Genomic DNA, 25596 nt, shown 5'->3' with positions numbered 1-25596 from the left:
TACTAGTTTTACCAAGAACAGGGGAGAGAGAAAGATAATACATGAATATTTATTGGGACTTTAGTTACTGATTAATTATTTAAGTTTGAAAAATACATTTAGCATCAGATTCATTTCTGTTAAAAGTGGCAATTTTGTAAAATGGATTTTCCTTCTTTCTAAAAGACTTTCAGAAGTAAGTCAAGGCATGAGAGCGCAGTTGTTACTCCAAATGACAAAGGCACAGAACAGGAGACGTCTACAGTCCAAATCAAAGTCATAACACAATTAAGACAATCCGTCAACAGAGTGTACATAAATCTGCCCATTAAAGCACTGTAACATACAGAATAGGACACAATAATTACTTATATGTCTTAAGACAAGATTTGACACAATAACTATATTCTACATTCACACAAAACCCATACCTTACATGATATGTCCACACAAAGAGGTAATGCGATGTCATATAAGTAGTTCATACATAAACAGCTACTATTTAGCTACGAGATCAAATATCTGCTTTATTGCCAGGATGATACTCGCCGTCTCGCACACTTCCTCCTGTGATATAGCTTTGATAAACTTTAAGATAAAAAGAGCAAGAAAAAATATAGAGCATTTTGTAAAACTTGTCAAATCTGACAAATATTTGTTGGAGAAAACATTCAGAAAAATGAATCTTAACCAATCAGAAAAGTTAATGTAAGTGCATGGCCTTAATACACACAAGAACTTGTATCTGAACGTCCAGTCGACCTGGAAATTATATCAGAAACCTGATATTTTTTTTGTACGTTTTTTCCCCCCTATTGTTTTTATACAAAACATCATGTTTACATTCATAATAAAATCCACATAGATTTAATGTATCACTTTTCCAAGTAAGAAAATATAACCATGTTATACTTTAAACGATGTGTTGTTTTGGTGGTCCATGTAAAGCCAGAAAACAACACTTTTCATGATATGTTAAATTATTGTTCACAGCATACTGCAAAGGATTGAGTGTTTTTCGATATTGTCTGCACGTCCACAAAAATCGACATTTACAGGAAAATGTCAAATACTGAGATTTTTTTTTTTTTTTGCAATGATTACGATACAAATTGCATAATTATTTTTAATACATACATCAGAGTCAAAATTTGATCTCACACACATAGAACACACATATATTTCTATTTTAATGTACATGCAAGTGTGTCATGTGAACTGGATATCCTTCATTCTCATTTGCTAGAAATAATAATACAGTTAATACCTACTTTTCTTGAAGCTATAAACTTTATTCACAGCTGGTAGTTCGGGTCACGCAGCAAATCTTTCACTGTCACTCATTATGACTTATTTTGGTGCCTAAGTGCTCAGATTTGGAATATGCAGCATTGTGCATGTATCGCTGGCAGACTGTGAGTATGAAACATGTTTTACAAGTTGTGTGATGGTCATTTGTCTTGATGTTTGGGCTTTTTTTTTTTGCATAAATACCTATGCACACACTCTTGTCTGATATCTCTTAGAGGGGATTATGTGATATCCGTCTGTGTCCTGCCTTTTATTTTGACTTTATTGTTCACTTCGGCTTAATTTTTCAACCTACATTTTTAGCTGTTTGATTTACAAATCAACCCCAAGCTGTTCAGCCAGGAAGGCTCGCTCTGAGCTTTTAAACAAACCAATTAATTTTTAGGAAACCGTGACATCTTTAGAAATAGCCCGTGGGATCAGCTGACTGGAGTGCACAGCATGTGGTTTACACATGTCTCTGTTTTCCATCCTTCTTTTCAGCAGTGTGTTCATGTGCTTGTTCACCAGTTAATTTATTACTCATTGTCATGGTGGAAAACTTGGGAGGACTGACTTTTTCCCCTTCTTTTCACGTCTTTGCTTTTAAATCATAGACTCTTATTTCAGTTTAAGCTGAGCTTGGACTTGTTGGGTGATAACATGATATGATGTTTTACAAAATATTAACTGGTGTAAGTTTCAAGCATCTAATAAAAGTGACAAAGCAGGGCACCTGACAGATTTGCATTTTATGACACCTTCTGCATGTTGTCCTATAGCTGTTTGTAGCTTTGCAATGACACCAAGAGACTACAGCTATGCTAGCAGCTCTGTGAAGCTGATGTTTTTCGCTTTAACAGGTATTCGGTCATAAACCAAAGTATCGGACAAATAAAAAAACCTGGCTTGATGATGGCGCTACATAAAATGTCACAAAAATGTCACCAAAGTTATCACAAACCATCCTGAGGGGAACATAAATGTCTGAATTCCACGACAATCAAGCCAATAGTTGTTGAGACATTTCACTCAAAGCTGCAAATATCAACCTCAAGGTGACACTAAAGGAAAAGATCAGGGGATCACCAAAGTCATTGGGTCACATCCGTCGGGAACCATAAAAGTCTGTACCAAATTTTGTGCCAATTTATCCTGTGGATGTTGAGATTTCAAAGGATTACTGAACACTTTGATCTGCTAGTGGCATTACAGGGAAAGTCAGGGGATCACCAAAGTCAGTAGGAGTCATTCTGTAGGAACAATGAGAGTCTGTGCAAAACTTTATACAGCAGTTATCCAGATATTTCAGTGGTGACAGTGTCGTCCCCAGAGCCTTGTGGCTAGCACGGCAAAAAACGTATCAAGGGCCTTTAAATATTCCATTCAACAGATTTGTGTTTTGAAGTATTGGTGCTAATCTTTTCTTAAGATTCAGATCACAGATGGTGCTGGTTCAGCAAAGTATGTTAAACTGGATGTGAGTTGGACTTCTGGACCGGAAATCTTGGCACTAAAACAAACAAGAGACTTAAAAGAGACACATTATGCAGTGCCCAGTCATTTATCCTTATGTTTTCCCTAAGTGATTTAAAGCTACTTAATATGCAGCCCATCAACACGTTTGTATTGCTTTATTACTATCATCAGTAATATTACTGGGTGCATTCCAAATGGCAGAGTTCTCATCAACAACATTAATTGTTTTTGATATATTAGACACAGCACAGCTATTACTACGGCACACACTTCTGCAGCCTGCTCTCCTATGTGATTTCTTAGAAAACATCAGAAGTTTGAATCAGTGACATATTTCTTTTTTAGGATACTGGGGTACTTAGGATACTAATCAGCCCTTGAAATGTCGTTCTTTCCTTTTTACTATGGTATGCAGTGATTGGTGGTCATACAAAACCACTGTGTGACATCATTTTGTCCAGTATAGAGAAGTTGTGGGTGTTGGAAACATTGAACAAAACCAAAAAACAGTCAAGTATTTTGGTTAATGTTTGATTTTTCATAGTCCATCCTTAAATCTCTTCGTAACCAACTGGTGTAGTTATTTACTTCATTCCTCTGCGGAGCATTTGATTGGCTGCGATGAGCATAACGCTGATGATGAACGCAATGGCGAAGGCACAAATCAGGCTTTTACGCACACACGTGTGTTTCTCCTGTTGTGTTGGGCTTGCTGTGGAAAGATTGAGAAGACATATTAGTCTCAGCAGAGCTTTAGAAATGTCTGAACAATGTGCAAAATAAAAAAAATCCGTGCGAGACGTACTGTCAATGTCCACGTGGGACTCTGGACTGTTCAGGTGGCTCTCCTCGGTCATAATGATGTTCTCAATGTCTTTCATGGTGAGGTGGTCACGGAAAGTATCGTAAAGCAGTCTCTTAAGCTCGTCCACAGTCAGTTTCTGCATGTCGCACTGGGGAGACATGAAACATCAAGAAAGGTCTAATTAGCAGAGGAAAAACTTGTCTCTCAAAGCCCCTCAGTGACGCAAGGAAGCTGTAGGACAACAATTAATAGCGGTAGAGCAGGGTAGCTCCTGGTGAAATAATTTATTTGATTATGTAACTTAATGCAAGGAATGATACTGCATATGATGTACATGTAACAATGTCATATTTTAAGGCCATTTTTTGAGAAAAGTCACAGCTAGGCACATTGGAATATGATGCCTAATGTGAGAATAATGTCAGAATTAGTTGACTGAATGACAAAGTTTTACATCAGTAACTCCTGTGCTGTAGTTTTAATTGAAACAGATGGTTCTGTGGCACGCTGGAAAAGCCAGAAGGGAAACTTTTCAAAAGAGGAAAGACAATTGATTAATGGACACTGATAAAGGTAAAGATATAGACTTGATTGATGACAACTAATGACAACAAATACCTTCCAAAACACTGAATCAAAGTCAGCTCCGTGGAACTTATCAGGCATCCCAGCAGCCGAGAGTTTAGGACCAAGCAATGTGACGAATTCATCAAAGCCAACTTGACCGTCACCTGATAAAACAGACAGAAATACTCATATGTTGGATTGTATGCAACAGTGTTCTAAACTTTCTGATCCAGAGACATAAAGAGAGGGACATACCATCTATGTCAAGTCTTTGGATGATAACCTCCAGCTCCACCTCGTTGGGCATGTAGCCCAGAGAGCGCATGGCCATCCCCAGCTCCTGCTTTGAGATGAAGCCGTTCCCATCTCGGTCGAATACCTTGAAAGCCTCACGAATTTCTGTCGGGGACACGGAGCACAGTAATTATGTTAAGAGTGGAGAGAAAGGAGGCATAGCAGGTGTATATAGAGTTATCACTTGCAGTCTCACAGTGTGAGCAACAGCTGGTGGGCTCAGTTGAGTGTGTTGAGTTTAAACGTGTGTGTACACAAAGTTTTTATTAAGAGTTAAGCAGTTTATAATGGTGTGCTTGTGTTGAATTAAGGATGTCAGGGAGTTATACTGGAAGTCCAAGCTCTGAAAGTATAATCCCTTTAGATGTTGATGTTTTGAGAAAAGGGAGGCACACCTGAATGTTTAGTGTTTGAAGAATGGAAAATTGCAACAGTCAGAGCAGTTTAAAAGTTTATTTTCTTGTTACTAGTACTGCAGAGGCATTAAAGGAACAGACGATGATTTGATCTCACTAACAATTGTTACCTGTGTAGCCAGATCCTGAGAAGCAGTGGCCGTCTCCAATATCACTCACCATTCACTGTATAGTCCACTATATAGTGACTCTGCCATTTTGTAGTGCTGTTTGAATGTATAGCGGAAATTATTATACCCTATGAAGTGGACTCAAAGTATCCCACATACAATACATCGTGGAAATTAGTGTACAACCAATGGCCACTAACCAAGCCATATATCCCATCATACATTGGCCTAAAGGAGCAGACAGGCTGTAAGGGATGGAAGCAGAGATGGATGAGAGGAGAGAGCAGCTTGATTACAACCTGTTGTCTAATTTTTGATGATGTGTTGAGGTTTGTTTAACCACTTTCTTAGCCATGTAATAAATTATCAATTTAATGTGTAATCATTGAAGAGATTAACATAAATTGGCAGTTAACTGTCTTTAGTGTTGTAGAGAAGAGGGCTAATAACACTAGCTAACATTAGTGAGCTGGGTCGTCACTAGCTGTGGTTTGTGCTGCAATGGCATAATGCATAATGTTTTAAACTCAATTCACAAGTTATTACATGATTTTATGGTAAAACAAACTTCAACATATCAGATGTTAAGCAGAAAATTACTTAAGCTTGTAAGACAGGTTACAAACATTCTGCTCTCTTTCCTCTTGTCTGTCTGACACAGTGTTTAATATAATGTAATGTAACGTTGTTTATTAATTTAGGAAAAACGCGCAGTATAATATCATGACAAATATGTCAGTTTTTGATATGGATGGACCACCAGCTGCCGTTGATATGGCATGTTTTAAATGTGCGACAGCAACAGTGATGTAATGAATGCCGCAGAGTAAATGACCCAAGTTGTGTCTCAAGTGTTTTTTCATGTTCCAGGTGAGCTCACCATGTAGTCCTCAACACAGAACTTCCTATATAGTAAGTAGGCAATAGTGAGTGAGTGAATGATTTAGGACACAACCAGAGAGACTGTAGTTGAATGTCTCAGTACCATGGAGAGAGGCAGAGAGACTAGTTTAAGGGGCCGTACACAAGCCATGTTTTTTGAGCCCTCAAAATAAATTTTCAGTGTAGACACATGGCAGAGGCGTTCAAACGCCAGAGCGACGCTGTCGAGATAACCGAGTTCAACTTTTAGAATGCAGCAGCATGCACTGCCTGTCATGTGATGACGACAAACCAATCACAGCTGACAGATATCTTTCCCTTCTTCCGTAAATATCAATCTGTGGTACATATGGAAAACTTAGTCATTTTGGTTTAGGGCTAGCAGAGCTTTACATCTGTCCCACAGGCAATATGCCCACGGACGATAGGCCTACACACTTATAAACAGCACCTGGAAGAAGATCAGCTCTGCACTCAGGATTTCAGGTAAATAGGCTATACGATGCTTGTCAAGGTTTCTTAGCAACCTCAGACGCCACCTACTGCTGCGCTCTTAAGAGCTGCCTGAAAAAAGGTACAAAAGTAGTGCCCAGCGCCTGACCTTGCGCTTTCCAGGCGGTTAAAGATGCATCATGTGTACAGCCCCTAATGTTTCAGCACCATGGAGAGAGACAGAGAGACTGTAGTTGAATGTTTCAGCACCATGGAGAGAGACAGAGAGACTGTAGTTGAATGTTTCAGCACCATGGAGAGAGGCAGAAGCCCCTTTTACACAGAGATCCACCATTACCCTGGCTTTCCTTTTCTACACTGAACCAAACAATGTCGGCATAATGGCACTGTAGAGTGTGATGTTAGATAGGGTGTTTCAGAAGCAAAAGAGGAATGGCGTTTAAGACAACAGCGTCAATGTCTAGTGTGTGTGTGTGTGTGTGTGTGCATGTAGACCCACCATGCTGGCTGTCCCTTTCACACAGACATTGATTTTGCTTTGTTACTACTTTTGCTGATCGTTTAAGAGCAGAATAATCTATCCCCTCAATCCCTGCTCCTACCTTTTAAACAGAACAACAAGGCAGAATAATGGCACAATATTCTCACCTTGAACACGCTGTGTAAAAAGTGCTTAAGAAACTGTGGTTAAATGCTTCAGCACAATAGAAAGAGACAGAGAGACCATAGTTGAATGTTAATTCCTTGTTTGCTATCGATGTCTATGTCTACCCTCACAGCCAACACCTGTTACCACAGCCATAGCACAATTGGTTCTGACAGAAGGCAGCGAGCAGGTTCGCGTGTTTATAATTAACTACAACTTTTGGTAAATAATCCATAAACATTGCCATTTGGCTCCTGTCCTCGCCCCGCATCGGAGTATTCTGTTTGAAGTGGTAAAAAGAGCAGTTGCACATCAAAGGCGCAGAACCTCTGTGGCTCTTTTTGATGTAGATCCTCAAATATACAAGACTCTTCAATGCTCGCTCAGTAGTCACGTGTCAGATGAAACAAGACAAGCAGTTAAGAAGACAGAACATGGAGAAATTATACCAACATATAAACGACAGAGCGTAAACATGAACAATTTTAACTGAATGCAGTAAAAGCAGGAGAGGAAAAGTGTTGAGAACAATAAGTAAATGAAGATGGGAGTGAACATAATTGACAACTATTCCCTCCTTGTGGCCTATATAGGCTCAGTAATTCTATGCCATCAGATATAGAAATAAGCTGAAACACTGACTCATCTCTGAATTAAGCTATGAGTTATACTTGAATACTGCTGCTGAACCACACTTCATTTAAACTACATATGGATCACATGCATATTGAGCCCTTCTATCACACAGAAAACTAATCTGAATGCAAGTATGTGATTGCTAAAGCATCATCTGTAATTTAAATTCAAACCCACACATGGACAAGCATTAACCATCCATCTTGTGTACTCTAATGACAGCGAGACCGCAGTTTACAAGTGATAGCCCACAGTGGCAGACTGCAGCCTTGTTGGAAAATAGACAAATCAGTTGTAAGAGGCCGGCGTTTGGCGCATTCATTGAGGTCCTCCTGAACAAGTGGCGGTGTCTGAACCGAGCCTTGACATATCAGACACAACATATTTGTCTAAATTACAGCCAGCAGTGCTGCTTGAGTTTTGTTATCTTCTTTCAGCATCACCCTAGATTCAATGTCACGACCCCTGGTGCCAGTGACAAATAATGAATTCACTGAGCCAGCTGAGGAGTGGCTGGACTACTGATTCATCCACACCATGAGGAGTGAATATCAAAAAAAAAAAAAAAAAAGTACAGATGGAACCACTTGGTACAAAAAAGCAGCCATATGAAGAATTTTGTTGCATTAATAATCCCTTATTGATTCCAACATTTACTTTATACCAGTAAACTTCTTAATTTATATGTAATTTTTATCAATATATTTTTAATATGTGTGTTTGTAGTTGTACATACTAGTAAAATGTTTATAGTCAAATGCAGTGGTGTAAGGTAGTTACAATGGGCCCCATTGCATGCTATTGTAACGGGCCCTCATGCACGCTAATTATTAGTTATAAGGCACACACACACACCACTGGCATCTCTTTATTATATTGTTAGTGTTATATTATATAACTAATTTAGGGAGCTTTGCTACTTTTTCCTCATGTTTGTTTCTTTCTTGTCCTCTCTTATCACCACCTTTATGTCAAAAAGGCACGACTGCTTGCTAGACTTGCAGATGTGCGCAGATTTTTGGGGCCGAACTAGCTACCGGATCGTCTTGTCACATCATCAGATATCAAATATAATCTTGTCATTAGACGACTAAACCTACATGCTACCAACAATCATCACAGCATACCTGTATATGACAAAAAATATTTAAGAAAATAAGAAAGTATTTTTTTAATTGAAAATTTTTATTTGCATGGTTTATTCAGAGTTTTTATAATTTATGTAGAATAAGCGTTTAATTTTGTTTGACTATTTTACCCCCAAAATAAAATAAAATAAAATAAAATAAAATAAAATAGAATGAAATGAAATGAAATGAAATAAAATAAAAATAAAATAAAAATAAAGATTAGAATTAGAATTAGAATTAGAATTAAAATTAAACAAAATAAAATAAAGTCAAAAGAGAGATGGGTTTGTATGTTTGAGGGCATATAGCCTGTAGTAAATGATAGTGTTTTTAATTTAATTTTAAGTTGTTTTTTTTCTTATAAACACAGGTGTAGTTCCAAGGTGGCAATCTGAATCCTTCCCAATTTTATTTATTCTGTCATCTAGTTTTATAGAGTAAAATTATAATAATTTACCCTTTTGACAAAGATCATGTGTCAAACCTTTGCCTTTCTTTATTTTGTTTTGTTTTGAGACCCTGTTCTGACCCTCCATATACAAAAATGTTGCTCTATTTTCTCTCTTCATTATCCATTTTTCCCCATCACAGTTGTTGAGCTTATTTAGATAAAAAAAATGGATTTCATTCTGTAATTGGACATAAAAGAACTCTATAAATATTAAAGTTAATATTCATAGAGATTAGACACTTATTTGCAAAGAATTTATAGAGGCAATGTAGAAATCCTAATTTCCTATGGACCCACATCTAGTTCATTTAAAATGCAGAAGGAATTCACAATGTAAACAAGAAATATAATCTGAACACCATATGGTGCAATACAGCACAAGCACAGCCTTTGAAACAGTCTCAACAAAAATGGATCATTATAACCTTCACAGAGGTAATGTATTATTTTTAGTGTTTGACATTACCATGTCTTACTCACACGTGTCATAGTGAATATTTAAACACATCATTATGAAGTATTTTGAGGGCCGTAACAATGGGTATTGCACATGCCTTCAGACATAAAACAGATGCATTTAGACAAAGATGCAGCACATACATAAGTATGAAGAGAAACTACAGAACCGCCACCATTGCTGTTTAAAAAAGTAGGGCTAGAGGAGCTTTGCTTAAAACATTCAACAGACTCAGGTGCTGTTCCACTCTGAGTCCCTGATCAGAGAATCTAAGTAACCTTGTGCTGCTCTGAAGGTGCAACAGCTGGGTTATCTAAAGTCAGGGCCAGGCCATGAAAATCCTTGTACTGTATGTATCACAGGACTTTCTTTTAATTAATTCAGCATTTCCCCTGCAGCAGCAACTTATCAAGGTCTGTGTGACCAAACTTTTCGGGTTCATTGTGCTCATAGGAGGAGAACAGCTTCACAGCATTCAGTGAAACACCAACTCGTTTAAAAAATGTAAGCAAGTCATTAATATTGGCGTGAAGGGAGTTACTGCTTAAGTCTGTGACAACACATTGACAGTAAAATGCTGTAAAATACCAGCAGTGACGACATCTTTTATGACCAGTGAGTCACAATGTTTTAGAGTGTCTGTGGTTTTTAAGGTAATGGCATTGACTGAAACAGTGAGTCAAAGAGAATACGTCATCAGAGTTGAGGCAAGACTAAAAACATCATCATGTCATGGGTGTGTCCACAATGACAAATATGGTCTATCAGATTGAACAAACAGGGAGTAAATTGTTTGGCATGTGTTAGAGAGGTCGCTGACATGGATATCAAAATCATCAGCGATAACAATCATATTGTGCAAAGATAACGACAATGACGTGACAGAGATTTATGCTTATGATTTCGGTAACTGAAAAGCTGACGTCATCAAATTTAAATTTGGAGATTTAGAGATTGTTCATAGCTTTAAATATCTCGGGGTCATCATGAATTATAATGGTTTATTTAAGACCGCCATGAAGGAGCTGAATAAGCAAGCTTCTCGTGCAATGTTTGCCATCCTCTGTACATGTAGAAAATTTGATTTACCTGTAGATATCACACTTAATCTATCTGACAAGCTGATCGCACCAGTTATGTTGTACGCATGTGAAGTGTGGGGTTTTAAAGATAGATATGCTGGAAAAACTACATCTCAAACTTCTAAAATATATCCTAAAAGTTAAAATGACAACCTGCAACAATATGATCTATGGGGAGTTAGGAGGATATCCACTCTGTACTGCAGTTAAAAAGACAAATATTGGCTACTGGGGAGGCTGATAGAGGGTAAAGAAACTAAACTCAGTCGAATAATGTACAGCTATTTGTTCAGCCTGCATGATACGGGTGTATATGTGTCATTATGGGTCTGGCAGGTTAGGCAGATACTGGATGAATGTGGCTTGACTTAAGTGTAACAACATCACTTGGTTACAACTAACTGTTGAGCAGAGGCTAAAGGATCAGTTAGGTCAGAAGTATGACATCATGTGACATATGTGTCAAAATTAAACAAGAGTTTAAAGTGGAGAAGAATCTGTTGCATGAAAACCAAAAGTACAGACATGCTATTTGTAATTTTAGAGTAAATAACACCAGAATTCCTGAAGTCACTGGAAGATATAAAAGGCTGGACAGAAACCAGAGGATCTGCAGCCTCTGTGATGATAATCATGTGGGAGAGGAGTATCATATTTTGTTTCAATGCTAGAATGTAAGCCTAATGACTTACAGAGAAAAGTATTATTTAAACCATCTTTGTTTCAATTAATTTTGTTATTACAATCAGGTAAGCCAAAAGTAATTTGTAAACTAGCTGCTTTTTGGAGAATGTCCTCCCTTTGTTTAAGTAACATTGGTTGTACTTTAGCCACTCAAATAAATAAAATAAAATAAAAGAATCTGATGTTATTCGATTTAGGGAGATCGTGTGAAGCCTACAAAATACTGTATTATCACACTTGGCTTTAAATATGACAATATCTCATTTTTGAGCAAAGTTAGTCAGAACTTGTGCTCAGATTTTTGGACTTGCTGTATGTAAATCATCAGTAACAGCTTTCCAGCTACAGTATGTAAATGACCAACCTGTCAGATACAAACCTGATGAATGTGGCAGTCTTTGTCGAACACTTGTTTATGGACGGTCCAAACAAATGTGCCTTGAGTCATGAGTGTGTCGCTACCTTCATCTAAATCAGTGAGTAAAATCTTTTATATATCTGCATGCTTTACATCCTGGTGACAGGCAATCTGGAAATCCATCATTTAAAAAAAAACAAAAAAACAAAAAAAAAACTTTTTTTTTCTTCCTTTTCTACAATGTAAATTGCAGAATCTGTCTTGAGAGATTAGGTGACAGGTGCTGCATCATCTTGAAAAGGCTTTCGGGGCCTGCACAAGAAATAATTGTTTTTGTTTGCTTTTTACTTTGTTGCACAAGAATATCTGTGAAGTCCTTCTTGTATTACAAATGTTAGGGGATCGGGTCACTTGAGGCAAAGGGGAGAAAAGTCGATTACATAGAATAATATAACATCGAACTGCTTTTTGAGTGAGACAGAAGTGATATGGTCGATTCATCAAATTTTGCAGTGCAACACCAAAATGAAATATTGACTGACAATTTCATGGCAGGTTAGAACAACAGCTGCCAACAGAATCATGGTGCTGATTGTTTCCTGGAGAGCAAACAGGACTGTTGATGTTTATTTACTCTGCGATGTAGAGCAAGGTTTTTGCTTATGCGACCCACCGATTATCACCTTTCACTCATCATCTTATTAAAGCAGGTGTTCTCTTCATCCTTCTCTGCTCGCAGTTTACTTCTTGGCCCGATCCCAAACTTCCCCCGGTGAGGACTAAGCCCTCAGGAACTTGTATTTTTAGGAGCCTGTGTTCAATTTGTGATAAGCTTGAATTTATGTGTCCCAAACATCAAAGAGACACTTTTGCCAACCCTGAGATCTAAACCCAGGACTTTAAAGTCTGCTGACCTTCCTAGAGAGCTAAAACAGAACACAAGGACCAATAGATACTGACCTTTCTGACCGACCAACAGAGTGATTCATGGGGTTTGTTGGTGCGGCATGAAAATGGTCCATGATAAGGGCCGATGCCAAGATGCCCACTGCTGCACATTGGCAGAGTGTCGGCACTGCTGGCAGGAGCAGAAAGGCCATTGAAGCTCTCTCACCTAAATAATTGAGGAAATCCCAAATAATGGCTTTGAGCCAGAAGAAAAGTGTGAGAGACTGACATAGCATTTGGAGAAAGATGACCCTGCTGTGCATCACCTTGATATCCTAAACCTGCCATTTTTATTTTAAAAGGAGTGATTTATAAGGAATAAGACTTTAATGTGTTTTTTCCCTACATTTTTTTAAAATCTAAGTGGCCAAGTTATAATTAAAAATACCACAACAGGGGATACAAAGCAACAATGCTTATTATAAATTAGCTGTGAAATGAACAGAACATGAACAGAAATATGTACTGTGCAAGTATTGTATCAATAATCTCCTAAAAATCACATCCATCAAGTCATAAAATGTGTATTTGTCAAATGCAGTTTGGCACATTAGCTCTGTTTGATGCCACACTGTGTCTCTTTTATGAGTTCTCTTGCTGAGAGGACTTGAACATCATGTTGTTCAGTCATTTGTTTCTAAAATCATAATTATAGTCAGTATCAAATTGTTGAGAGAAATTTCTAAACATACAGGTGTATTTGCTGCTGGCCCCACTATCTCAGTTGAGGCACATGTAGTACTAAAGTGGCTAGCATTAGCTTGCTGCTAGTCCTCATTGTGACTATCTCTGTAGTTTTCTTCGTCAAGGACATGACTTTTCTTTGTTGTTGGCTTTGAGGTTCCAGATAACAAAGTTGCAATACATATCAATGGATTTATCAAAGTTTTAAACATAATTGCAAAAGAGCTTTCCCAGTCTAATCAGTCACTAGTCAAACCTGACTGGCCTGTCAGTCCACAGCCAAACACCCCCTTAACTACCCCTCATGCCTCATGTGATGCTTGATTTAGTTACTCTAAAATCAACATGGAACGCTTCAGCTTGCTATTTAATTTTGGATGCTGCAACCCAGTGGCCAGAAAAAATGCTTTGTACAAACCATGGATAAGTTGCATTTGCACAAAATTATGTTGCAGATACATTAACCATTGTGTTTCAACAGAACTGTGGTTAATGTCTGGTTAGGTTCAAGCACAAAAACCACTTGGTCATGGTTAGGAGAGAACATGTTTTGGCTTAAAATACCCTCTTGGGGGGGGCAGGAAAAGCAGCAATATCTTGGGAATAAATCGCTTTTTGTGGCACTATTCCCACCAACAGGTCACTACAAAACCAGAAAAACACAGATGCTTTACTACAGAACACCTATATTAAGATCACACTGATGGATTGCTACAAAACACTCACATTTGGAGCCTAAAAAGTTGCAGTAAAAAACACAGGCAGGTTGCTACAAAACACCTACTTGTGGTGCCTAAAAAGCTGATGGAAACACATTGATGGGTTGCTACAAAACACTAATATTTAGAGTCTAAAAACAGACAGAAACATGCCGACTGGTAACTACAAAAAAACCCACATTTGGAGCCTAAAAAGCCGCAGTAGAAAACACAGGCAGGTCGCCACAAAACAACCAGCATTTGAAGCCAAAAATGCTGATGGAAACACACTGATGGGTTGCTACAAATCACTAATATTTAGAGCCTTAAAATAAGGAATGAAACGAACTGACCAGTTGCTACAAAACACCCACATTTGGAGCCTAAAACCCTGCAGTACAAAAACACAGGCAGGTCACTCCAAAACACATACATTTGGAGCCTAAAACGCTGATGGAAACACATTGACGGGTTGCTACAAAACACTACAATTTAGAGCCTAAAAACAAACAGAAACATGCTGACTGGTAACTACAAAAAAAACCACATTTGGAGCCTAAAAAGCCGCAGTAGAAAACACAGGCAGGTCGCCACAAAACAACCAGCATTTGAAGCCAAAAATGCTGATGGAAACACACTGATGGGTTGCTACAAATTTGAAGCCAAAAATGCTGATGGAAACACACTGATGGGTTGCTACAAAACACCAGTGTTCAGAGCCTAAAAAACAGACGGACACACAGTGACTGGTCGCTACAAAACGCCCACATTTGGAGCCTAAAAAGATGATGGTAACATGCTGATGAGTTGCTACAAAACACTTACATTTAGAGCCTACAAAACAGACAGACACATGTCGAATGGTCACTACAAAACACCCACATTTGGAGCCTAAAAAGCCGCAGTAAAAAACCCAGGCAGGTTACTACGAAACACCTACATTTAGAAAAGAGCTGATGGAAACACACTGATGGGTTGCTAAAAAACACTAACGTTTAGAGCCTAAAAAACAGACAGAAACACACCAGTTGGTTGTTACAATGTGGAGCCTAAAATGCCAATGGAAACACAGCAATGACTCACTAAAGTACAAGTACAACAAACACACAAAAATTTTGAGGTTTGTCTAAAATAGTGGTCTGCAGCTTGGCCAGCATCTCACCTAGGTGACACGCTATCCACCTCCCAATGACAAAGTCATCTCACATTCTCCATCACTTTAGAAACATTGATATGTTATGTATGAAATGTGCTAATGAAACGCATTTATGGTTTGCAGAAATGTACAAAGACAACATTTTCTTCTGGTGACTGGGCTGGATACCACAGCATGCTAATACTCTGTTTTGCAAGTTATTTTAAAGCCAGTGCAGCCTTCCTTTTCTGTATCACATGTTAGTGGCTATCTTGAGAGAACTAACCACCCCATATAATTGCTAATGAGGGGAGTAATGGAACAATGACAATAATAGGACAGAAAGTACCTGAAACAGAGCTTCTCTGCATCTTTATGTACTGCAGAAGAAGCTGGTAAATGTTGGGAATTCAGATGTTGCCTTTTCAACAAGGAACCAATCAACTATAACGTTGAGGGAAGGCATGCAGCACCACTGAGAGAGCCCGACAGCGACTGTCCAGTTCACTGCAAAAATCCCTCTTCACCTTCACTAACGATGATGACATTGTACAGGAAACGGTAATAGAGTTAATACAGCAGGAGGTAGATGAGGAGGTCTCTTCGCTCCACAGGAACTGAAGAGGAGACAGTAACAACAGACAGTCTTCAGTCCCCACAGTTTCTGGAAGTGCATGAGCAGAACTCGCGACAATATTCACAATAGGTTTCATCAGTCACCACATTATTAAAGCTCATATCAGATGTCATATTCAGTTGTTTCTAATCCAGATCAGTTGCTGCATTTTCCTTGGTGGGCAGTCCAGTCACATTCAGGGACTGAACATCAATTTATTTGTAAAAGGAGACCCAGGTCTTTTTCTTAATTGCACTCAGCATGTCAGGGTCAAACAGGATCTTTGTGTCAATCCAAGATGCGGCCATTTGCTCTGATAAAAGGCAGGTAAATAAAAGAATCAGATATGTGCCTTTTTTCACAGAATCTTAAATTAGGTATGTTTTTATAGCAACTTCAGATTTCAGGCCCAGAGGTAACAAAATATTACAAAGAGTGTCTAATACGTAAAATTGTGGGGTTCTGTGTTTTCCTCTAATGAAGAACATGATTTTCTTATCAAAAGTCCTCTTACTAAGGTAGTTACGGTACATTAGATAGAGGATAAACATATTCACCGGGAGATGAATCAGACTCTTTTCATTAAAGAAGAGCCCTTCCCAGGTGGTTACATCAATAACGGTATGATGACACCCATGACATTCTTCTCTCTGATAATGAAAGGGGAAAAACATGTGAATCATATTAACCAGAGGCCACAAAAACAAAAAATGCTGCATAGCTGCGAGAGCTCCATTGAGGCTCTCTCAGGGGGACAAAAATAGGTCTACACAGAATATAAATACTGTCAGAGTAATGCAATATGTACACATGGTCTCTACAGCTATAAGCAAGTTAAATCTAAGGCTGTTTAACACCTTTTTAATATCACTTTAAATTAAATTTAACATCAAAGTTGCAATGGAAATACGTCAAACACTGAAAATTCTCCCTGTGATGTGACTAATATACATTTAAATCCCACCCAATCTGAATCTAAGACAATGTAATACCTTTTAAAGCCTTTTATTAGTTAATCTGTATGTAAGACATGACTTTTTAGGGACCCGTGGCCACAAATAAGTTATAAGGGCTATGAAAATTTAACTAAATCGTGCAGCAACTGCTAAGAACATAGTTACCTTGATGCAAAATTCAACTGATATTTCTGGCTGACTATAAACCCCAAAATATGTCAGCAAAATTCTAACAACAGTGACAGTCAAACGGGGATTTATTTAAGTTTGTAGGGTGCTAGAGAAGTAACTATTTACAGCAGCTTAAAGTCTGTGGCTTAACTCGCTCAGATGTTCCAGAAGTAATACTGTACTGAATACATCACTCCTACACACACTGATTAAATCCACAGAAGCACCAACAGTTCATTTCTTGACATTTCTTTCACATCTTCAACTTAAACTGATTCTGTGTGAACTGAATTAATCAAAACTACAATATGACGAACCATAATGTGACGAAACATGATGCAACATACTTTATTTCCCCTGCAGAGGATCTTATAGCAACACGTGCACATAGTAAAAAAGATAAATCACCCCATCATCACAGATCCCACACTTTTACGCCTCATCTGTCTTTGCTACTACACATTTACTGCCTCTTCACATTATTACATTTACATACAACGCACACAATCACTGGAGACTTCGTCAAGACATGCCGCACAAACCCTACGGCTGAAACAACTGTCAAAAAGTTGTAAATACTCCCATTACCTGCAGCTCTTTGCAGGCTGAGTTGGAGAATTATGAAGAATGAGAGCTTGACTTTATAAGCAGTTGCGGCTGTTTTGCATGACTGAATCAAATGATTTATCGCTCATATAGATGATACAGATTTGACTTCTTTTGTTATAAGATTGTATTGTTTCCATTTGCTTTTTGTTTTATGTATTTGTCAGGGTTTATGTGCTTTTATTGTATTAAACTGTGGCCTTTATATCCCTTTATGAAGCTGCTTTTCCTGGCCAGATCGCTCAAGGGTTAGGTTAAAAACAAGCAAATGGGATTATTTATATGCTGGTTTTAGCTTTACAATGTCTTGGTGTTTTCAGTTGTGAACATGTCCACATCTCTTTCAATGAGTTGGAGGTGTAGCCATGTGATATTACACGCTTTGGTATGTAAAGCCTTCAGTTTCCTGTATTTGCTGTTGCCTCAGGCTGAATCCTTGTTGGCAACTTTGCCCATGGCTCTTCTCACCTCTTCAACATTTGCTTGGGTCTAATTGTTTCCCAACTCAGTAGGATGGTGTAAATGAAATATGGCGATGTCGACGGACAGAAAAGGGGAGAGTGAGGACGCAGCCTCTTAATTAACATCTTGTACCAGCGTTAAACGATGCTGGTTGAATGTGTGACGGCGACAACAGTAATTCATTACTAATGACCAGACATTTGTCATTGACCACAGAGGAAGTCACATTTAAACTACAGAGAAGATGATGGAGCATTACGTGTCCTGTCTGTAGTTTTTAACCTTGTTGTGGTGAAATTGTAAAAAAGAAGACACTCTAAAGTCAAAGTAAAGTCAATGAGCCCAATCAACATTTCTCAATGGCAGAGCTTGAGTAGCATCTCCAACTGCTGACAAATACTACTCAGTATGCGTACAGTATATTGAGTTTCAGATCCCTGACAGCTGTACTACAGTAACACACACATGCACACTTGTCTGTTTACAATGTTGCCGCAAAAAAAACCCTTCCATTTGTTAGCACAAAAGAAGACAGCTTTGCATACAAAGTGGAAGACGGTCTACACTCCGCTACAACGTCTGACGTCTGGGGATTCTCCTGCTGGCTGGCTGTGATCTATAAATACTGTTCACATCCTCTGTCGGCGATGCACCGAGGAGTGATACAAGCCGGAGGAGACCTCCAAGAGTGTAACTGCCGGGAAGTCATGACTGTTGAGCCGTAAAACGAGGGTCTTATCAGTTTCAACACATGTGCGGTTAAAGTGTCTGCCAGTTTACTGTAAGGAATGGCGTGTGTTTGAGTAGTTATTACATAGACAAAGTCAGATTCTGAGTCTAATCACACAAATATAACAGAATATTTCTACAGGCTAGTCTATACCTCATATAAACTGTATGTACAAATACCCACATGATTAGACATCACTTTTTAGTGTAAATATTGCAGGTTTTTGAGGAATTTCAATGTATATTTAAAGTCAAAGTATCATGGATGTATTCAGTTATCCCACTCGCTCATGCATAATAGGCTGAACTTGGCTCTGGACCTTGGTTTTAATATTGTGCTCATTAAACGGGGACACACTTGGCACAGCATAATGACCACATAGACATTTGCAGAATTATGCTCAGCGAGTCTAACTCTTTCACACAGGGTAAATACACACATAAATGTTAAATGGATGTGTTGCAGATGAATAATATAGCGATTACTGTTGTCACTGGCGTCAATGAGAGGTTTTCCTTCCAGTGAGCGACATCCATAGCAGAGAGACTACCTACAGTAACGAGGCCAGTGCCCAAGGCAAATCATCTTTTAAAAGAAGTATCATTACAGCTCTGACTAATCAGATTTTGGAAGAAGCTGAAATGTTTTCTCGAAGAAGCATTGGTACAGTTTCTTGCAGCGTAGCAATGGTGTGAATACATATCAGGGTTTAAGACAACTGCACAACACAAGGGCGAAGAAAAGGGCAGGAAGCCTTGCCACTGACCCTGCCCACCTAGGCAACCATCTGTTCGAAAAACATTCCCTGGACACTGCAGTTCCATTAAGAGCTGTGAGTACTTAACCAGCCTCCCTACAGCTCACCCAGTATAAACAATAGCGATTCATAACCATTCAGTGCCAGCAACTGTAATCCTCGCTACTTTTACTACGACTTATGTATTTGCTACCAATGTCCAATTTAGTTATGCTAAATACACTTAATATCGCGGATGTGCTTGTGATCCACATGAAATCAGTCAGATTAAAGATCACAAATGTCTTAAGACGGCAGGATTGAAAAGATTTACGGATAATCTTTATGGAGTCTTGAGCGTGCCACTGGAATAATTATCCATGTTTTACTGGTTAGCTATAATCATTCAATTAACTGGTGCATTTCAAAATCTGCAAAGTTATTTGAAAGTATGTGTTAAACAAAGTAAGAAAATCCTCGTTAAATGTGCCAGTAAATAATTCGGTATCATTGATCTCTCTTTAAATGATGAATGGTGACTTTCACTTATTTTCCATGGTACAATTAAGTTTTATTTAACTTGTTAAATCAGTTTTTGAGAATGCCACCAAGACGCACATCACAGGGAATTAAGTTATCCTCTGAGGCCTTAGAAAATAAGTTTTTAATTTTATTCATCAGTAAAGGCGCTGGGAGTTGTCTCAGCTGAATTCAGTTGGAGGGTTGCTGAATTAAAGCATGTAGTTGCAGTTTTAGATCCTGCGTCTCAAGGCATTTCTGCATTGGCTTCAGCACTGAGCCAATGTGGTTGCCAAAGTGCCTGATGGTGTTGTCAATGTCATCAAGAAGGTTGTATTTGATATATAACATTGTCTTTATTGAAATTAAAAGGGGTGGTGGGAGATCAAAAATGTGTCTTACCACCTTCCCAGACTAACCTAAAGAGGTCAGATTTTTTGAAGTAGGGTTGTATGAGCTACTTTTCTGTAGTCAGTACAGTAGATGTCAGGCGGCACATCCCCAGTTTGGAGAAGCAGACAGGAAAACTAACCCTGCTCTGGACGGGGGTCAGCAGCAAAAAGTATTTTTGCCACCTAAACAAAGACTCACAAACAGTTTACATGGATGCTTTATTGAGAATAGTTTCACCACTTTACCTTCTCATCAGACAGCCCTCTCCTTTGGCACTACTTTTTCTCAACCCTGGAACGTCTTCCTTAGTTCAGTCTCCCTCTGCAAAATTTCTTCATTATACTATGGTTCATAAAGGTATCCTCTTGTCTCCACAGTCAACGGCATTTTGCCAACGTTGTCACAGTCACTCATTTTTTATTTTCTTGTATTTGTTGTCTCCTCCATAAAATCCTTAAAGTCTGCCACCCTAATAAAGTGAGTGGCACAGCTGCACTTGTGTGTAGGAATACAGAAGTTCCAGAGTGCAGAAAATGTAGTGCCAAATGACGGCAAGGTAAAGGGATGAAAATATTCTGGCTATAGCCTGGGCCTTTTTTTAAGTGGCTAAAATATGCTTGCTGCTGCCCCTGTCCACAGCAGCATATGGCTGAGCTTCTGTGTTGGTTTTCCTGCCTGCTTCTCCAAACTCTGGATGCACTGACTGCCTGCACTGATAGTAAAACACAGACTATGGATTAATATCTCACACAGACCCACTTGAAAAAATCAGAACTGACCTTTCTAATAACTGTAATTGTAACCTGTCACTTGTTTCACATCCACTTCCACCGCTAAGGCTTAAAATCCAGTTAGAAACACGTTCAACACCATTCTTTATTTCACCTGAAACTGAAACTGTACTAAACTCTTTAATCTATTTATCGAGGGGAGTGTGTCTCATGCGCTGTCCATGCTGTGACATACACTGTCTCTTTGCACAGGATGCAAGGTCCTTTTGTCCTTGTGTGTTGTGTTTGTCAGTGGACACTATAGCAGCAGTCAGCATGTCTCCAAAAGTAAGTACTGTTGGTTTAATCTCATAAGTCACAGCGGATTGTGCTCACTTTTTCTATTGTGTGAAAGTTTCACGGTCTCTACACGCCAAACTTAAAACTAAACAGCATTGCTCTAATAGTTTTTAAGATGAATATGTGTGCGAGAAGTATAGACAGGCTATATTTAAACCACCATGTTGGTTTATGTTACTGTATGACATTGTTTATGTAATACAGAATGATTTAGATAAAAATAAATAACAGAGAGTAACACCAAAATGTATTATCAAGAATGAGCAGCAGGGTGACTGGATTATAAACCTAAATGTCTGAACTGTAGTCATCTGTAATGTCTGAGAATTATTCATCATGCTGGTCTGTATCCTGTGACATCCAAATGAAGACACACCATCACTGTGATTTTCTCCAGTGTTAGTTATGCAGTAATCTCCCAAAGCTTAATATATAGCAGCTCAGTAATTTGCAATAAGTTTCTCAGATGTTCTCAAATTGCACTGGGTGTATATACATGTACACCTTGCTAGGGAAAAAGCTATTATCATAAACATGATTAGGGAGAGTAATTACATGAGTTGAGCAATTAGGGAACTTCTGCCCTGCAGTAATTAAAGATTTTGGGGATGAAACAATATTTATTGGCTGGTTTGCAGACCTCTGAGAAGAAGGGGAGCAATTTTCACTGAGGAACGTTGGACCACAGCGGTGTCCACAGACCAACAACAGCAGCTCCCACGCTGTGTGTTAATGTGGAGCAGTTGTAGTGTAAAGGGTGGTTGATCAGTAAGTGGGAGGGTTGCTGATTCAGCCCGGCTCAAGATCTCTAAATGGAAGATGTTCAGGTGAAACTCTCATACCTCCCTCAACAACTACAAGCAGAGTGCTCTCAGACACTAGTGGAGCTGCTCGGTGCCAAAAGGTAGACACTGTTTACCCTGGGCACCGCCGAGGAGTGAGGCCATGTAAATGTAGCAGTGCATTATGTGCTCAGTGAATCTTCCCTGGGTAAATACATTCACGGTTGAATGCTCCGTCTCGGTTCTGTTCTGAATATTTAATGGCTTCTAATTAGTAAACTACAGTTTGGAGAAAAAAGATTTCTCCATTACCTGAAAAGCTGTATTGTCATCGTCTGCACCGCTTCCCATGCAACGCACAACGCTCTATTTTACTGTTGCTCTAAATTCTTTTGCTTTTCCATAGCCAACCTTTTAATTAAATTTATGTCGTCATTGCAGATAGTGGATTTTCAATGTCAAATGAGTGGCTCAAAGCAAGGGCAGGCAGCCACTTGTGGGCCCCGGTGCATCCTACAGACAGACAGAAGAAGGGGAAATGGAATTCCCCTCGCATAAAAGACTAGGTGATATCAAATCTGATCTGAGTTATCTCTCTATTGTAGTCTGCCTGGCTTCACTCCAAATCACTGCCAGCTGTGGCTTCTCATTGGGAGGACCATTTGCCAAAACAAAACCACCATTCATAACAGCTATGCGCTACGATTGCTGTATCCAAGAAGGATCATAATGCTCCAATGAATCTTTTGAATGGCCTAAGTACAACACGGTGCAGAGGACGGTCTTCTTTTCATTAATTAATGACAGAATGCAATACATCAAACAAACCGGAAAGAGGTGAGAGGATGTAATTAAGCACTCAAATTGAATCAATCTCCTATCTTATTAATGGGTTTTATCTGCCATGAATTTTCCAGAAATGGTATTGTAATCTGCATTTTTAGAGGTATAAATTTACCATTCATCACAGTCCCTTTCTCCATCTCAGGGTTATCTGTTTTGTGCAAATTTCAACCCTGGTCTCCCTGATTCTTCTGTCTCTTGGCTCAAGCACAAACAACTTACAGTAAGTGAAATCTGGGGCAATTAAGCCTCCTAGGTGCCACGGATATTATCAGAAAACGTGGGATTGTGTGCAAAGATGTGACTTACTTACAAGTTTAATGACAATGTGCCATGTATTGAGAACTTTAGATGTGTTGTGTCCTGTATGTGTTTGCAAAATATGAGGATTTTTAGCTTTTTTTATATAGTATAATGTGAAATTTTGGACCAAAAAAAGACAATTTGATGGTTATTTTTGCGTAATTGTGCCAAAAAATCGGCAGCAACAACACGCAAAAAAGAAATGTAATTGAGGAGATGATGTTAACATAAAGCACACATGTTGTCTATGCAAATTTAACCCCTAACTATGACATTGATTATCTGTACGACTGAGCAGACCTGCAGTTGAGAGTACAGTCAGATCTGTGGATCAGGAAAAGACGCGCACGCTGACAGGAGCTCTCCGGGGTCCTGAACAGGTTTACCAGGTTGTCATTTTAACGTCACAACTCTTTAACATTACAATAAAAGCATGCAACCACTATCCAGCCGTGCAAACAAACAAACAACACCCACCTTCCACCTCATCCTCGGGCAGGATAACAGGGGTCCGGTAGGTGAGGACATCTGGAATAGTGCAAAGTCCCTTGTACATGAACCTGGTGGTCACAGCACGCACTGGCATTTCTGCGAGGGGAAACCAACTGTGTCGCGATCTTCATATATCCTAGCTCTCCGGAGTTTTGAGACAGACCCTTTGCTACTGTCCTTGATAAACAGAAATCTCAAGCAAATGAACAGGAAAACCCCACCTCCCCAAAAAAAACTTCACCTCCCGTCGTTTTATTTGTTTAAATATATATTTTCGACAAAACAAATATGAGTAAAATCATATTTCACAGGGCTGCGTGTTGAACCAAGAATGCAGCTTGTAAATCGCCTTTGGTTTTAATGCATAGCCTGAAGCAGATTACTGTAAGCAAGATGTGAAGCATGCCATGTCATAAAAAAATGACATATGAAACTTTTACTTCATAGCCGTTCAGACAGTGATCAGCTCATATTAAAACTGATGCAGCCAGAGAGATAAACAGGCTACTTTGCAATTCTTCTATGCACGAATGCTCCCGTATTAAAAAAAGAAAGGTGATAAATTAATAAAAATAAAATGAGGACTAAATCGACCCTTCCTAAAACGCGTCTTGTTCTTTCAAACTGTCTGTTCCCGACAAAATCTGCCTCACTTTTCTTCCTCGTTTCGGCATCTTCTTATAAAAACACACACAACAGCGGATCGATGATACAAGATAAATACGGCAGCGCTGACGAGCTGATCCTATCCTGTGAGCGAGGTGCAAATAAAATCTTGTAACATTTCTCTTTTTTCCTGGAGAGCAGCTTCAAGGGAATCCTGGGTGACCCCCTTCTCATCTGATACAGACACGCTGTATGAGGCAGTGATCCTCTCTCTCTCTCTCTCTCTCCCTCTCTCTCTCTCTCTCTCTCTCTCTCTCTCCAGCTGTCTGCTCCAGTCTCAGAGACGCACACACACACACACACACACACACACACACACACCACCATCCTTCTGCTGCCTCGGTCACAGCGGAGTCTATTGACCGTTTCCAAACTCTAATGTGATTATCTTCATTTTCTGCACTCTGTGATGAATGTTAACACAACTCAAAACATATATTTGCAAATATAAAAGCTTGCATGTTTAATAGATGAAAAAACAAGGTGAGAATGATGGCAACAAGTGAGGCTCTTGAGCTCTTTGCCACAGCATGGCTGGGGGCTAAATGAAAGGTGAGGGACGATCAAGCCTCAGGCATGTTTCAGCCAGTCATTATACAGTTCATAATTAAACATGAATTCACTGAAGATTTAAAACCAGAGCTAATGCTCTGAGAGGCTTATGAGTTAAAGGGAGCCACCATTAAAGACCAGAGGCAATCAAATCAATTAACAAGATTAAAGGAGTAGTTCAACATTTCCGGGAGACACATGAGGACATACTGTAGGTGTAGATTTCAGGGGTGATGCCAGGGACACGTCCCGCTCAATATTTAGAACATCCGAGCGGCATCCTCCAGGACTAAAAAATGAAGCCAACATGGAGGTGCCAAAATCTGCAGTTCTTTGAACAGCCGCTTGAGGCTGTCTCCAGAAGCGAGTCAATCCCCTTAAACCGCCATGTTAAAATGCCCAAATATAGAGCAGAAATAAACATGTTAGCAGCCTGGTACAAAAAATGTTTTTGGTCGCTATAGATAATTTCCCCCTTCATGACAACTATACAGGGAATGATTTCTTACATTTTA

General features: G+C 39.0%; 1 protein-coding gene across 2 annotated transcripts; it reads right to left on the bottom strand.

Annotated features, from left to right (window-relative positions):
• Window positions 1-1158: 1158 nt before the first annotated feature.
• cabp7b (calcium binding protein 7b) lies at window positions 1159-24331 on the bottom strand. 2 transcript variants are annotated; one of them, XM_050053276.1, is made up of 5 exons: window positions 23849-24331; window positions 4376-4519; window positions 4172-4284; window positions 3554-3701; window positions 1159-3460 (listed from the first exon to the last, which is right to left on the bottom strand). In XM_050053276.1, the coding sequence occupies exons 1-5, from the start codon at window positions 23955-23957 to the stop codon at window positions 3333-3335; spliced, it is 642 nt and encodes a 213-aa protein (XP_049909233.1). In that variant the 5' UTR covers window positions 23958-24331; the 3' UTR covers window positions 1159-3332. The 2 variants fall into 2 exon arrangements, with proteins under 2 accessions (XP_049909233.1, XP_049909235.1); XM_050053278.1 differs by having other exon boundaries at window positions 1159-3489; window positions 3574-3701.
• Between the last annotated feature and the right edge of the window lie 1265 nt (window positions 24332-25596).

The sequence above is a fragment of the Epinephelus moara genome, chromosome 9 (genome assembly GCF_006386435.1).
Source record: "Epinephelus moara isolate mb chromosome 9, YSFRI_EMoa_1.0, whole genome shotgun sequence".
NCBI classification, from domain to species: Eukaryota; Metazoa; Chordata; class Actinopteri; order Perciformes; family Serranidae; genus Epinephelus; species Epinephelus moara.
The sequence above is the reverse complement of the archived record's forward strand: the minus strand, read 5'-3'. Positions and strand labels throughout refer to the sequence as shown.

Bases quoted from the DNA above. Each gene is read 5' to 3' on its own strand.
- cabp7b (XM_050053278.1), bottom strand. From the start codon at position 23,957: ATGCCAGTGCGTGCTGTGACCACCAGGTTCATGTACAAGGGACTTTGC. The intron at 4,520-23,848 runs GTGGGTGTTGTT...TGTCCCCGACAG, and splicing joins GCCCGAGGATGAGGTGGAAG to AAATTCGTGAGGCTTTCAAG. The intron at 3,490-3,573 runs GTCCCACGTGGA...AGCTCTGCTGAG, and splicing joins AGCCACCTGAACAGTCCAGA to ACTAATATGTCTTCTCAATC.